The following is a 15,825-nucleotide window of genomic DNA, read 5'->3' as shown; positions in this document are numbered from 1 at the left end:
ATTGGGCCCAGAGGGATAGGTTTTGGAGATTGACTGGAGTCAGGAGGTCATGCTGTGGGTTGAGCAGCCAGCTGGGCCCAGGAATCGGGGGGCTTGGGAAGGGCTGAGGCCATATCCTGGGTCCCTGCGATTGAGGGGCTGCAGAATGGAAGGTCCACAAAGCAGCCAGAGTGAGGGGTAGGAGCCCTCTCTCCCAGAATGGGAGGGCTGAAGGGGCAGAGCCAGAGGCACGAAGGAGCACAGCGTCTCCTGAAGAGTGTGATTGGGAGGAGGAGTGATGTAAGGCAGTCGAGGAGGGTGCCGGGTGCTGGAGAGCGGTCCCTGGAGTTCTTGAGGGGGCAGTCTTGGCAGTGGGTGGGCCTGGGAGGTCAGTGACTGGCAGGGCGGGGGAGGTGGTGGGAGGGCTCAGGTGGTACCAGGAGCCAAGTCCTGAGGGGACCCGAGGTGCGTGAGGCTAACAGGCTCTGCAGAGAGATTTCAGTGTTTTTTTTTTTGCTGTTGTCCTTTGCTCCTGTGACAGAGCCACCAGTGTCTTGTTCCTAAGCCACCCCAGTATGGATCAGATGCCTTGGGTGGCTTGGAATACCCCAGCATTTCCTCAGCTCCCTGCCCAGTGCATGGTGCATGGGGCAGCAAACTCATTCCACTGGCTCTAAGCTCACCCTCTAGGGCTCCAGGAGAGCCTGGTGGATCTGAGGACAATTTCTGGGGGTCGGAGCCCTCACCTTTCTGCTGCTTGAGGGCATGGCTAGGTCTGCTTAGGTCCAGCGGCTTCCCTTAAGGGCTCCATGGCCGAACTTTCTTCCTGTGAGGCTCCCCCTCGCCCCTTCATAGCAGCTGCTCCCTCATCCTTAGAGGACCTGGGGCTCTGTTTGGAGGCTGGCTCCCGAGAAGGACTTCTGGCACTCTGGTAGCACATGCCTGAACTCTTTTTGGTTCCCAACCCCTGGAAGAATGTTTTTAAGGCTGCTGTGACATCTCATGTCTCTCTTGGTGACTCTGGATGAGTACCTGGCGTTCCTGGGTGGGCTTGGGGCACGTGAGGTTGTCGGGCTTTTCTGAGACCCTTTGATTCCTGGTACTGTGTGTGGTCAGCAAGCCCAGCCTGCCCATGTCCAGCTGCCCCATGGTCGCATGCATCACAGAGGACACTTCCTGTCCCGTGCTGGGTCTTCAGGACTTAATTCGGGCAACAGCAGGCAGCTGGCACCATTTGTCTCAGGCAAGGAGTTTTTGGCTCTAGCCTGTCACTGTGGGGAGCGGTTCTGGTTTCCCAATTCAGCAAGGAGACAGTGAGGCTGCTGGAGCCCTGGGGGTGCCAGGCCCCACGGAGGTGGGTTCAGCTCCATATGCTCTGAGCCCACATTAAGGCTGTTCAGACATCTGAGCAGCAACCCCCATCCGGAACTCATAATGCGGTTTGTGGCTCACAAGCACGTGCGGGTCCGCTGTCCAGTGATGGGCTGGGGGCGGGGGGTAGGCGAACAGGACAGGGCTACTCCCCATTTCATAGATGGGCAGTTTGAGGCTTGCCCATGGTCCCGCAGCTGGGAAGCTGGGGATCTGAATCTCCAACGGAAGGCCTCTGAGTGTAGCGACCACATGCTGCCTTCCTTACACCATGTTGAATCTCGTGATTTGCTTCCTGAGGTCCCTGGGAGGCCATGGCTCGGCCTTCTCCCGACATTCTAGTTAGAGCTCAGAGTCCCAGGTTCTCTGTCCCCTGGTTCCTACCACACCCCTCCACCCTACCCCAGATGTGGTCTTGGAGGGTGTTCAGGGGGCTGTGCAGTCAGTGGGGCGGGCCTGTATTCTTTGCTTGACATTTGGAGACCAAAAGCGTTGGTCAGGAGGGCAGAGCACTGTCCCACATAACCTGGCCTTCCCACATGGCATCCCTAAGTGGGCATTTATGGGACATTCACACGGAGGCAGGTTTTGAGCACCCTTCCCTGCTGGTATCAGAGCACTGTCATTGTGTGACTCCGTGGCCCCTGGAAACCCAAGGTCGCTGGTGACGCCAGTGGCACGTTGTGAGAAGCTGCCCCAGGTGAAGCGAGCCGAGCCCTTTGTGAGGGTGGTGGACTGGGCTTTGGCCTGGTGTGGCCTGCCTTACAAAGCTACCTCCTTACAAAGCTGCATCCTGGGTAGCTTTGTGTGGGTGCCTGGGACTTCTCCGGGCCCCCTGGTCCATCTGGAGCCCACTGGGGAGTGGGCTGGGTTTGCGGAGGGCTTGTACATGCAGCGCTGTGTGGGCAGCGTGGATTGTGGGTACCTAGGACTCTCCTTAGGCCACGTGCTGCCCATAAGCGATGGCCAGTTCCCGGTGCATAGGGTCAGGGTCTGCAACGGCCTCCGTCCCACCCTCTCTGGGCTCCTGGTGATGTGTAGAATCTTGATGTTGGCGTGTCTCTGACCGTGGGTTGGAATGTCTTCCCTGGGGCACACCGCCCCCCACCCCGGTCACTTGACACTGATCGCTGCATTGGAAGCAAGGAGAGGGCCTGGAAGCTTTGAGCTTGATCAGAAGTGGATTGTTTTGGACAGTCACTGCTTGGGACTTTATGGCGGGAGCCTCCCTGGGGGACTGTTGTGCGGGGCTAATTGTTCGGATGAGGCCTCCTTAGAATGTGTCTCCCACCTCCGTGGAGCGGGAAGGGCTGCCCCAGGCTGGCGGGGCGGTGGGAGAGGGAGGAGCATGGGGAGGGCCAGGCAGTGGGTCCTGGTATCTAATACATCCTCATCCCCCAGGCTGAATGCTCTTCTGGAGTAAATGGTTCCAGGTGTTTTCATCCCAGCAAGGAGGGCTTTGATATTCCTGCTGTTTAAAATGGAGCAGGACTTCTGGTGCCCGTCTCTGGGGGAGATTCCCTCTGTGGGGTAGACCTGTCCAGCTGGGAGGCCCTGCATGGTATCCACATCCCGACCAGCCGCCCTGGCAGTGCGGGGAAGCCCTGGACTCCGTGAGCTCGCCCTCCCCTGATCCACACCCTCCTGCTCCCACTGCTGCTCTGCCAGCTTTGCCTCAGCTGGGGTGGGGTGGCGTTCATTCCAGGACAGGCTGCCAGGGGCCACAGAAATGAGGATAGCGTGTCCTTCTCCAGGCGCAGGGAGGTAGACGTGCCAGGAGCAACATTTGAAGGGGTCCTGGGGAGGTAGAGGTGGGGCAGGCTTCCTCGCAGAGCTGTCCCGCTGGGGGGCTGAGGGGTTGAGGGTGGCGGGGCTCCCCTCCTCCCACCCCACGTCACTGCCAGCGTGAAGCAGCAATCTGGCGAGCATCAGTGGCCGCTCGGGAGTGCAGGGCCCTAGCTCTTAGCTTGTAGACGCCTGACCTAGAGGGCTGGTGGGAGGGTGCTGAGCCAGACTGGGCTCCTGCCTCCCTGGGCATGACTCACTCTTTGGGGGGAGGGAAAGATTCACTTTTTATCATTCACCCAGTTGTGTAATCACAGTGACTGTATTCTGATGGTTAAAAAAAAATCTGGGACACCTGGATGGCTCAGTCGGTTAAGTGTCTGCCTTCGGCTCCGGTCATGATCCTAGGGTCCTGGGATCGAGCCCCACATTGGGCTCCCTGCTTGGCGGGCAGCCTGCTTCTCTCTCTCCCTCTGCCTTCCCGCCCTGCTATGCACACACACGTGTTCTCTCTCTCTCCCAAATTAAAAAAAAAAAATCTGGAAGTATACAGAATAAATGAGAAATCCCATATTCCTGTCCTCCGCAGAGGACTCTATAGAAGGTCTCTATTTGGAGTTCTGTCCACTTCCCTCTGCATGTGCGTGTCCCCTTCCACATGTGGGTACTGGCACTCACATTCTGTGTTACGAACGTTCTTTCTGCTTCTGCTTGTGGCTGGCTCCTGCCTGTTCAGTTCCCGATGGGGTCAGCTGGGGCTGAATTCTTTGGCTCTCCATGCCCCAAGTCTTGGCAAACACTGAGAACCCTGACCTCGCCCACCCCCGACAGCCTCAAGTGTGGGGAGTGCCGCAGGCTGAGGGCTCTGTCCTCTGTTTCTGTGGAGCCCCTGTCAGTGCCTCTGCAGCCTGGCTCGCAGAGCTCTGGTGCCTGGAGAGTACTCAGACGGAAACACTGTGTTATGTAAAGCCCTGGCTGTCTCCCCTAAGTGTGCTTGGGAACTTGTACCCACGCTCCCCAGGCATGCTGGCACATTAGCTGGGCTGGTGTCTGGGGGGGCTCCCTGTATCCCTGTGGGCTCTGCGGACGGCCGACCTGTGGTGGGTGTGTTTCTGGCCTAACCCTTGTTGTTGCAACCTCCCAGGGCCAGGCTGAGGGGCTGGTTTTAGAATTTGTCTTTCTGTTTGTAGCAGTTCTGATTCGGCAGGCCACGGATGTCTCACCCTCACTGGGGTCCCCGACCTGGCCCACGGATGAAGGCACTGAGGTCTTCTTAAAGCAACTTCTTTAAGAAGGTGTAAGGTAGCCGGTCCTCACGTTGTCGTCCCCACATGGCCTGCCTGGGTCCAGCTCACCAGCTGCTTTCTGAGTCCTGCTCAGTGTTAGGTGCTGAGCCGGGAGGCCAGGACCTGACACAGCCCCTGCCTGATAGAGCACATAATCTCATGGGGGACCAGGCCACGAGTCAAAGAGCTACACTGAAACGTGAAAGACTGCGGTGAAGAGTGCACCCACCAGAGCCTCATGCTGCTTCGGGGGGACAATTCAAGGGGGTGGCTCTGATGAGATCGGGAGGCTTCCTGGAGGAGGTGACTGAGCAGTGAGCTTCAAGGTCAGGGCTGGAGGTGGGCAAGAGTCTCTCAGCTCTCTGTGGAACAGCTGGGGAGCTGACCGGCTGGGGTGGCTGGATTGCGCAGAGTGAGGGTCCCCAGGATGGAGGGGATCAGGCCGGGCCACTGGGGGAAAGAGTCACACAGATGAGGGGGAGCTATGGAGTGGGTAAAGCGGCAGGACCTGGAAGCTGTGGGTGACAGCCAGGGCAGCAGAGAGGCCCATCAGGGACAGAGGCCTCATGGGCAGGCCCCTTCCCACTGCGCCCCAACCCGTGGGTGCTGAGGTAGAGCAGGAGAAGCGGACACAGCATGTTAACGTGCTTGCTCAGGGTCCTACGGTGAGGGACAGTGGGGAGGCCGGATCGGAAGCCAGGCCTGACTGGCTCCGGAGTGTGCGTCTCACCATCTGCCCGCCTGCCCCGAACCCCCATTCGGTTTCCCCTAAGTAGTGGTCAGAGAGACAGAGTGGACGCTACATTTGAGCACTCTGTTCTACTCCAGCTCAACTGCTCCATGCGCTGAGGACAGGCATCAGGAGACACAGGACAGGCGGGAGCCCATGTGACAAGGGCGCGGGCAAGTCCTCTACCTCTCCCAGGGACTGTTGTGGGGCTCCCCTTGTCATCAGAGCTGTGGCCACCCTGGCCTGGTCCTGAGCTAAGCCTCGGCCTGCCCCAGTCGCCCATCTTCAGGCTCTGGCTGCATACCCGGGCCTCCTGCCAGCACCTGACTGACGTCCCCCCTCTAGTGCACAGCGCAGCGGTGAATGCCCTCTCCTTCCACCCGTCCGGAAACTACCTGCTCACCGCCTCCAGCGACTCAACCCTGAAGATTCTGGACCTCATGGAGGGCCGACTGCTCTACACACTCCACGGGCATCAGGTGAGGGCATCAGCCTGGTGCTCGGTGGTGTGGAGGGAGGCAGAGGTGCCATCTCGAGGCCCATGTGGGTCTAGGGAGTGGCCCTTCTCTTGGCACCCCCGCTGGGGATGGTTTCTGTGGTCCCCTCACAGCCTGGGCAGTGGGGTAAGATGCAGAAACAGGTTCACCCCTCACAGGACGTATGACCTCTGGCAGAAGTGCTGGGGCTGGTACTATAGCTGAGAAGGGAGTCCAGGGGTTAATTTTGGGGGTGGGAGAGGCATCTGGACATGGTCATACTTCCCCCAGGGGGCTGCATGGAATCTGTCCCTCAGTGACCTCCAGTGTCCCTTGGGTCCAACATTTGAATAGAGGCCTGGAACCCCTGCCCTGAATGGGGGTCTCTTGGGGGTTCTCCAGACACGATGCCTTTGGAGACAGAAACCACAGGTGTCTCTCTGGCAGGTGCTAAGGGAGGAAATCTTCGTGTGTGTGTGTGTGTGTGTGTGTGTGTGTGTGTGTGTGTGTGTGTGTTTGTGTGTGTTTGCGAATTCCTGGAATTGAATGGAGGGAGCAGAGACCTTTTCTCGGAGTGACTTTTACCAGTGTAGCCAGTGGCCTGGACTCTGTGGGCGGCCACTGACCAGCACTAGCCCCTGTGGGCAGGCCATGGAGAGGTGGGCCATTTGCAGTGCCCAGTCAGGAAGTGTGGCTGAGCAGAGCAGTCACTGGAATGTCTCCAGTTGGGACATAACTGCTACCACCAAAGGGGGCAGGGAGTGCGGAGACCAGAGCTTTCTTTTAGTTCATCCCTTTCTCCACCTGTGAGAGGGAGGCAGGCAAAGAGGAGAGCAGGGATGGACTCTTGAGGGCTGAGGGAGGCCTGCTGTGCTCACGCATCTCGTGCTGGCAGCAAGGTGTGAGGCGTCTAGGCTGGGGCTCTGGTTTCTCCTGCCCTCTGAGTCAGCCATGTGGACCATTGACCATGGCTTGGGGAGGGGGCGGGGAGTGTGGGCCTTTTCTTCTGCTCTCTTGGGACTTGGAAGGCTGCCTGCTCCCCTCAGCCCATGGTGACCACTTGTGCTCCCTGTCACATGTCTGGAGTGCAGGACCGGCGGTCCCCTCCCCGCAGTGGCCGGCCCATCTAGGTGTAGTATCTGGCCTCCGGGCAACTGCTGGGAAGCCACCCTGTCAGCCCTTTGGCAAATCGGTTGTTCAGACTCATGTGTAACCGGTTTGGGCTCTTCAATAACCAGGAGGACATTTTAAAACCACATGAATTGTGCTCTCCCCTCCAACTCCCCACAGAAAGAAAAAGCAATATCCAGAAACATCACGCAAACAGAGGCATGCCAAGTGATCACCTAGGGCTTTTGGGATGTGTGCGTGTGCGTGTGCGTGTGTGTGTGAGAGTGTGTGAGGGTTCTCTTTTAAACTGTTGACTCACCTCTCAGCCTAATAAGCCTTAAATGTGGTGTCTAGAATGCCAGTGCCATGTTCAGGCACAGCATTGAGCACGTAAAGGAAACCTGTTGACGTTCTCCTGGAGAAGTGACACAGGGAACGAGGGAAACTGCGCAGTGGTTTGTTGGCTGTGGAACCTGGAGATGTGGGAACTAGGCTAAGGGACAGCTGGCAGTTCATACAGCCCCGTGCGGGCGTGTTGTCCTCTTGGGCTCCCTGCTTGTGCAGTCCGCTCCCTGGCCCGTCTCTCTGGGGAGCTGTGCACCTGGACTCTTCGGGGACTTGAGCATTCATGTTCTGTTCCAGGAGGTGGCTGAGTGCCCCATCAGGCCCAGGTAGCACCAGCCACTTCCTGAAGCATGGGAGCAACCCCAGGGCTCCCGAGTGGATCATCGGTGCCTTGGGTTTCTGTCCTGCAGGTGAAGACGGTGGATTTGAAACTACTTCCGATCCCGGTGGGGGCAGCCGAGGCCCAGGGAGCGGTTTGGAACTGTAGGGGTGCACGCAGCTTCAGGTGGCAGGGCGAGGACTGGTGTTCAGGTCTCCGCGGTTCCCACCCTACTCACTTGCCTCACACATCTGGCTTTTAGCTGTCGAGTTGTGATTTCGCTCTTGTTTTGCGATTCCCAGTCGGTGTAGGAGGCCAGCAGGCTTTGTGACCACTTGTGTTCCAGCCTTGCCTGTGGCGTGACCTCATTCTGGTCCAGCAGGAGGGAACCCCGTGAAACTTAGGTTGGGACTTGGCAGCCCTCCTTGGGACAGTCCCCAGGCATGGGAGGGAAGAGCTGTGGGAGGGAAGGCTAGTGAATTGTTCTGCCAAGTGGAACGCACCTCCTCGTGCTTCTAGTTCCACACCTGCGAGAAGGGACAGCCCAGGCTCAGGGTCAGGCCTGCCGAGAGGAGCCAGCTGCAGGGGGCTAAGGCCGGCGGGAGGCAGTCCTTAGCCGGGAGGGCGCTCTGGGTGTATGCCAGGAAGTGTCTCTCTGTCCCCGTGTGAGGGCCAGGCCTGAGCCAGCCCCTTTGGGGGAACAGTGAGGGAGGGTCAGGGAGGAGAAGGAGGCTCAGGGCAGGCAGTGCTGTGGGGCTGACACTCTGACCTGGGTTGAGGCTAGAAGTCTGATAGGCCATTTCATGGTCTCCTAAAGGCACAAGGGCACCGGGATGGAGGTGCTTGCCAAGTGCCAAAACTAAGGTCAGGATCACCTGAGACAGCCCGGGTCTCCCATGCTGCACTGAGGGCAGCTCGTCAGCCCAGGAGTCTGGCCTCAGCAGCAGTTTGCTGGTTGCTGTCTAGCACACAGTTGGCCATAGCGCCCATCGGCCCATGTGAAGCTGGCTCCCTTTGTGGGGTCAGGGGTGGATGTCAATCCTAAGTTCATTGTGGGCCTCAAGGATTCTGGTGTTTCTCTCCTGCAGTCCTGGCCTTGGGACTCTGAGCTTCGAAGGCTCATTCAGGGGAGGTAGCCGGGGACTGAGAGAGGCTTCTGCCCCATGGGAGCTCGATGCCACTTTGGCTGTCCCCCAGGAATGGTTCCTTGGCTGCTGCTAGGGCCCATGGGGGCTCTTCAGAGGCTGCTGCCACATGAGTGTCTTCGAGTGATTGAGCACCGGGTGCTGGGCCGAGAGCTGGGCAGGCCCTTTGCTCTCTGCAGCCCGGGGGTCCCAGGCCCTCAGCAGCTCTGCTGCTCCAGCTGTGAGGGCTCTCGGCAGTGAGGAGGCAGCTGATGGGGCTGGTGGGACAGGCTGAGGGGAGCCCTCTACCTCAGCCGATCTGCCCTCCCCAGGTGGAGGGTGGACGCAGTAGGGAGGGCACTGGCAGCCTGGATGGGGCACATTGCCTTCTTTCCTCCACCCTTGTCCCCAGGAATACCAGGGCAGTTTCTCTCAGTGGACTGAGCTAGTAAAGAGCCTGCACCAGTCTCCTTTGCCAGCATCTTTGAGGAGAGTGCTAGGAGCCATTCTGGGGGGCGGGGCACAGCCTTGTCTGACAGGTGATGGTGCCCAGCTTTTTTAAGGAAATACCCCCATATCTCCAGGAACAAACAGCTTGTACCCACCCATTTCTGGTTTCGAAAAGCCACGGCTACTCTCCCACCTAGTTCAGCCGAAAAGCCTGAGCCTCAGGAGGCGGGAAGAAGGCTTTCAAGGTCACACCATTCCAGCTTCGCCTCTTACCCCGGGACATTGGGCAGGACCTTGAGCTCTTCCTTATTTGTAAGAACTGCTGCGTCTGCCTCATAACAGGGGAGCATGTGTCTACACTCCCCAGCACCTGGCATGGTAGGTTTTTACAGATACTGGTCCTTTTCCACTTTAGGTTTTAGGAAAGATCCCAGGCTGCTCTAGGTGAGCGCTCGTTAAAAGGCCATTGAACGTTTCTGTTATGGGCATGGTCCTGGCAGCCCGTGTGGGCAGTCCTCTGTAGGAAAAGGAGTCGCTGGTAGGGGTCTCTGATGGGCCCGGCCCATAGCCACCAGCCCTGCCCTCTCGGGGCTGGGGAGTGCCTGTTTCCCTTCCCTCCATCACCCACAGGGTCTTTCAGGGGTTTATCTAGCTCTTCGTTTTGTTTGGGCTTGTCCTCATCTCCCCTAAAACACCCTCTTGCTTTGGCTTCTCTTTGGCCACACAGCTCCTGATACCTGTCCTTGTGCAGGCTGTCTGCCTCAACGCACTTGTCCTGGCTGGTTGCTCTGAGTAGGTGTGGCCTGTTAGTGCCTTGGTCCACAGGTCTGCCTGCTGGGCCCTTTAGTAGTCCCGCCCATCAGGCTGTCTTTTCTAGGGCCTGCCTCCCAGAGGATGGGCCAGGTATATTGGCAGGAGGCTGGCCGGGGTGCCATTGCCCTCTCGGAGGCTCCAGAGGGTCTCACTCTAGGGTCAGCCATGGCGGTGACCAGTTAAGCAGAAGGAAGATGGGTCCCTGCTTCTTGTTGGATCCAGTGCAGACTTCAGGATGTCAGAATACAGGGGTCTCCTCTGGCATCCCTCACCTTGCAGCAGGGGAGAGCAAGAGAAGGAAGAGCTTTCCCACTGAGCACAGCTGTTGTACTGCAGCCCCATGCCCCGCGCGAGGCCCCCGTGTGGCAAGTGTGGGGGCAGTGTGCTAGAAATGCAGATTTATTTTTCTGTATTTTCTGAAACATAATCTCGAGCCATGCTCATTTGGTTTAAGTCCCCAGAGCTATTTGGGAGAGGATGGTGGGCGGGACGTGGGTGGGAGTTAAATCTGGCGTTTCTGGCTAGGCAGTTGGCATTCGTGCTGCTGCGGAGTGACTGAGCTGCACGGGGACCACTGGGCACGTGGTTCCGTGCACCCCAGCTGGCTCGAGGGCCTAGAACCCCAACCCAGGGCTGCTGTCCACACCTGGGGCTGTGCTCTGAGGCTTGGTGCTTGTGAAATCACAGGCTCAGGGTATGGGGTCCACCAAGGTCACTGGGAGCTTGGGCCATGCCAGAACCGAGGCTGGGGCTGGGGAAGTGGCATTAAGGGGGGTGCAGGGTTGAGGAGGAGAGGGGGCAGTGTGACAGAGTGGCCTGGAGCACGTGGGCTGCCCCTCAGGCGGCTCCAGGTGGAAGGAAGCTCTCAGAAAGTGCCCTGCCCCCTTTGTTTCTTCCAGTGCTCTGTGGCCCTGGTGTAATCATTTCACTCTGGAGAATTACTTTTATGCCTGGGAGGCTCAGACCCAGTTTGGATAGTTGGGCACCTCCGGGGAGGGGTGAGAGCACATCAAGAGGGAGAACGGCTCATTTACTTCAACTTGTGTAAGCCGACAGGTCAGCCTGGCCTTCTGTTCCCTGCCAGCAGCCCAGGGTTGAGGATTGGGAACCCGCATCCTTGGCCAAGGTCAGGAGAGAGCCTCAGCATTCCTGACCCCCAGCTCCTCCCAGAGGCCACTCCTTGTCCACAGGGTCACTACTCATACAGAAGAGTTAGCCACGGCAGGTGTCAGCGAGCGAGTGCAGGAGCGTCCCTGTTGTGGGGGTTGTGGAAGGAGCAGCCTGGGCGCATCAGAGACCAGAGCTCCCACGCCAGGGGCTTCTCAGGCCTCCTTGGTCTCCATATCTTTGTTGGATGGTCACTTTTCTACCTCTGACTTGAGACATGTGGTGTGACATTCCTGTTTGTTTGCTGGTGGCCAGTGAAAAACATTTAAAAAGCCTTGGGAGGTGGTGGTGGGTGGGTTACTGTGCTGGGTCTTCGGCAGCATAGCTGTTGTGGGCACCGTGGTCAAAGTTTCAAGTGCACAGGGGCCTCGGGGAGTCAGGTGGAAGGGCGTGAGGAGAGTGGAAGGGCCTGGACAAGCTACAAGGGCTGGAGAGGGAGAATCAGTAGGACCTATGGGATCTAAACACTGTGGGTTCCTTTGTTTTGCCTTTTTTTTTTTTTTCCCTTAAACTTTCTTGATTGATGCTTGATGCTTTGCCATGCGAGAGCAAAGAAAGCAGATTTTGTGGGTCCCTTGGGTTTGGAGGTTGTCAAGGCAGAGATAGTATGTGTTAAAGTGACTGGGTGGGAGGCCAGGCTGTGTCCTGTGCTTGTGACGACCGAGCAGAATCATCTCACCGAAGCCTGACTGGCCAGATCTGGAGAGGGAGGGAAGGATCTGGTTGGACCTGTGAGGGGTCTCTGCCAGTAGATGTGGCCTGCAGGCGGATGGGGACCAGGACGTCAGGCAGGTGGGCACCTCCGGAAATCAGAGCACATTGCTGAAGTCTCAGCCAAGAGCTCAGAGTCACGCTCGGGGGTCACTGCAGAGGCCCCTCTTGCCTCTGGTGCAGAGACCACTCCGCGACATCCCTGGCCCGAGCCAGTGAACTAATGCACCGAGAGTGACTAACTGAAAAGAGTAAGCCACCCTGAAGGCAGAACGATCTCAGAGAACGGCAATCCCATCTGATCTTGTCAGTGATAAAAGGGACCCCCCCACCCCAAGCCATGGTGGTTTGGAAGCTAGAATGCCCGCCTAAATGATTGCTGGGCTGAAAGAGAATCACAGTGGAAACACCGTCTGGAGGTGGCTGCCAGTCAGAGTACTGCATGTTGTAAACTTTGGGGGTGTAGCTAAAGTAGTAAATCGGAGGCACACGTGTAGCCTTAAATGAGTTGATTCAAAACTGAGAAAGATTGGAAAAAATCGAATCAAGAGCTCCATGCCGAAAGTCAACGAAAGATCCTGAAGGTAAGATGAGACCCTCTGGAGCTTGTGGTGAGGAGCAGTGAGCAGGCTGATGGGGCTGGAGCACCAGTGAGGGCAGGAAGCGGTGCAGGGTGGGGGGGTCTGGCGAGGTCAGTGGGGACGGGGGTTGTCTGGGCCCTGGAAGGGGTGGGATGAAGATTGTCAGTGGTGGAGAAGCCCGGGCTGTGTTCCAGTCCCTGCTGGCTCTGGCCCATGGCAGAGCTCTCTTTGTGGGCCTCAAACAGGCGAGAGCCTCCGTGGAAGGGTGTTCCCTCTGGGAACGGCAAGGTACAGGAGCCAAGCATCCTCTGGGTAAATGGGCATTACCGGGGAGGACTGGGGTCCCGCCGCTACTGCTTGCCTGCTGCTGGCACCAGCCCAGGAGTGTCTGGGCATTTGGACTCTGGGGAAACCTCCAGCACCTGCTCTCTGGTCCCAGCCCCCCACCAAGCCGCAGGCTGCTGGCTGCCTTCTTCAGGGGTGCTGCTACTGCTGGCCTCCGGCATCTTGTCCCCAACTTGGCATCTGGTGGTTGAGTGACAGCAGGAAAGGAGACTGATGAGTATTTGTTTGGTTCCTTAGTTGCTGTGACCTCGTGGAAACTGGCTATTCCTCCATGAGTTCCAGGCAGGCAAGAGCCTGGCTCCTTTGACACTCCCGTGCCCTGGTTTCCTTCTCTTTTCCCTCTCCCCTCTTTGTTTTTCCTCAGAATGAAAATAGTTTTGTTGTTTTGTTTTTATATTAACATAGCAACGCCACATACTCATTGTTTAAGAATTCAAAGTTTGGGAAATTACAGGATTTCCAAGAATCAAGTAAGAGTCATCTGAAATTTTCTCCCCCCACCACCCCAGAAGTCCTGTTCACCCTTGGGGGTTGCCACCCTGAAAGAGTATCTCAGGGATGCTCGAGCTGCCCCCTCCCCCTCCTGCACTCAGCCCCGCCCTGGCAGCCCGTGATTCCTTGCTGCTGGCATTTTGCACCGTTCTCAGTTATACAGATGGATCTCCTTTGTCCTACTGGATGGCCAGGTAGGGCTCCCTGGCTGCATTGATCCCCGGGTGCTTGGAGCCCCACCTGTGAGAGAAGGCAGGGAGAGGCGCAGGGGGAAGGGGCAGGACCTTTCAGGCCTTGGTCTCCCTTCTGGGACATGTCACCTGTAGGGAGGGGTCAGCATGCAAACCATCCTCCGAAGATTAAGTGGGTTAGTGCACAGCAGTGGTAAATGGCCCCGTACTACCTTCTTCCTCAGCACCCTCATTATGGGTATCTTGGAGAGGAGGAGCCATGGGTAGATTCAGGAAGTGGAAGAATGTTCCGTCCTGCTGAGGATGCTTGGGCCCGGGGGGTGGCTTTCCACCTGCCTGTCCTCTCTGGGCAGGCAGAAGCCCACAGATTCCTGTTTTAGCCCATAACTTGTCTGGTCTTTTCTGGTATCGAGTGGAAGGTGCATCCTAGTGTTGCCCATGGCCAGAGGCACCCACTTGGGCAGCTGGGTCTCTTGCTGCTCCCTGCTCTGGTCTGGAAGAACAGAGGTGGCCTTTGTGACGGGGGCCATGCTGTCGTCAGTTAGGAGAGAAGCTCTTTTTTCTGGTTTTGCTTGAGAGATGCCAGGTACTAGCAGACGGACTGTTTGGCTAGGAGGGATTGGTGGCTCACCGTGTCGTGTAAACAGACTCGCTTCGGGCATCTTTCTGCTGTGGATGTCAGGCGTGTGGGAAAGAGCCTTCCCCCTTTCCCAGGAGACCACGCCCTGCTCCTCCAAGCCTGGATGTGCTCCTGGGCCCTCCAGTGCTGCCGGCGCTGGTCTGGCATCCCCCTTCCCACAGTCATCCAGACCTTCAGCCCCGGGGAAGCCAGAGTGGGCCTTTCTCTCTCCAGGGTCCTAACATAAGGCAGGTGACGTGCATTTTAGGGGGATGTATCTTGTCGCTCCTGTGCTCAGGCACATTTGATAATCCCTTCCCCAGCCCCCTTCCTGCCCTGCTCTGGCCTCCTGTGTCCCCTGGACTCCCTGACAGCACCCTGCTTCTGCTCATCGGCTCCTGCTTGGGGCCATGCGCTTCTCTGCTCGGCTGTAGGGCGGTGTGGGGGAGAAGCACGGCCCTAGGCCAGGAGGACCAGGTTCTGGAGCCAGTGCTAGGCCCGGGATGAGTCAGGGCACCTCTCTGACCTCCAGCTCGCCCTCGGGAAGTGGGGACAGTGATGTCAACCTAGCAGAGCTGTCAGTGTGCACTGTCCTGCTCACTCCTCCCTGCCCACCATGACCCTGTGGCCTGGCCTTGTGCTGTCAGCGGTGCTTGGGAACAGAGGACTCAACCTTGATGCTCGAGGCTGAGCTCCGACAGGTGCCTCTGCGAAAGCTTGGGGAGGACTAGGGGCTCCATGAGGCCCAGCCCTCGGTCCTCCCGCTGCTCTTGTTCATGAGCTCGTTTTCTTCCTGTGCTTTTAGAAGCTAGAGTGACCTTTGGTGTTTGTTCTTTTCTGTTTGTTCTGATAGGGCCCAGCCACCACTGTTGCCTTTTCAAGAACGGGGGAGTATTTTGCTTCTGGAGGTTCTGATGAACAAGTAAGTAAAGGACAGTGTGAGCAACGTTGGCTTATACTTACAGAAGGGCACAGGAGGTCAAGGTGCCTTGAGGATGGACCAGTTCTTGCCAGCTTCCTTGGTGGCTTTGAGTGACCATGAAGGCTAAAACTTGGGCTGAGGTGCTCAGACCCGGGGTGCTCCACTTAGGAGCTCTTTAAGGGGCCCCATTTTCCAACTGTTTGGCTGCAGGGGGAAGACACGTGTGAGGAGGTCCTGTCCCATTTTGTCACCCTTTGTGCCGAGGCTTTCCGCCTGTCAGCCCTGGTGCCTCCTGCCCAGAATGTTCCTTCATTTGGTGCTGGGCCTCACAGCTCTGACTGCTCAGACCAGGAAAGTCCCATTGGCCTCCCAGCAAGCCCCAGCCCCAGCCCCATGGACAGATTCAGGTTGTCTGCCAGGAAAGCAGAAGGTGGTTGGAGGCTTTGGTGGCATGGCCTGGATAAGAGACCGTGGGCGTCTTCCCTTCCCAGCACCAGCTCCTGTGCTAACCAAACGAGGGAGAAGGAAGGCCCAGGGGACCCCTGAGCTGTCCCCGAGTGTGGAGGCCTGGCTCATTGCTTAAACAAGGGAAAAGTCGTACAGTAAGGTCACACTATAAATAGTCCTGGTAAAAGAAAGTCACAGGATACAAGAGGCGGCCTAGTAGAAAGTAGGGCTTCTGCCCACTCTGGCCCCTCCTCCTCAGGCCGTCCCTGTGAGCAGCTCCCTGGCTGCCTTCTGAAAGTCAACTCCCGAGAGCCTTTGCGGAGAGACATGCGAATCTGTCCCCCTCCCTGGAGTGTAGTCAGCAGCTGGACCAGTCCCTATAAACAGGGTGGGAGGGGGTGCTAATTCTGTTTGTAAACAGGAGGAGGAACAAAGGCCTCAGTGCCTGTCAGTCAGGGGGCAGTAAGCGGTGGGCTGCCCTGGGAGTGGGGTGCGGCCTCCCACAGAACAGTGCTTGTGGCTGCTTTGCAAGCAGGGAGGCCTCTCAGGTGTGGTGAGCTCG

At 57.9% G+C, this 15,825-nt stretch overlaps 1 protein-coding gene across 1 annotated transcript in view; it reads left to right on the top strand.

Moving 5' to 3' along the window:
• The window catches only part of LOC111144274 (POC1 centriolar protein A), a 68,705-nt gene that overhangs the window by 9,383 nt on the left and 43,497 nt on the right, over positions 1-15,825 (top strand). The window contains exons 7-8 of the mRNA XM_022498507.1: positions 5,497-5,630; positions 14,748-14,816. Coding sequence (XP_022354215.1) covers positions 5,497-5,630; positions 14,748-14,816 — 203 coding nt within the window. The remainder of the gene's footprint in view (positions 1-5,496; positions 5,631-14,747; positions 14,817-15,825) is intronic.

The sequence above is a fragment of the Enhydra lutris genome, unplaced genomic scaffold, assembly GCF_002288905.1.
Source record: "Enhydra lutris kenyoni isolate GAN:26980312 unplaced genomic scaffold, ASM228890v2 scaffoldscaffold10, whole genome shotgun sequence".
NCBI lineage: Eukaryota > Metazoa > Chordata > Mammalia > Carnivora > Mustelidae > Enhydra > Enhydra lutris.
The sequence above is the reverse complement of the archived record's forward strand: the minus strand, read 5'-3'. Positions and strand labels throughout refer to the sequence as shown.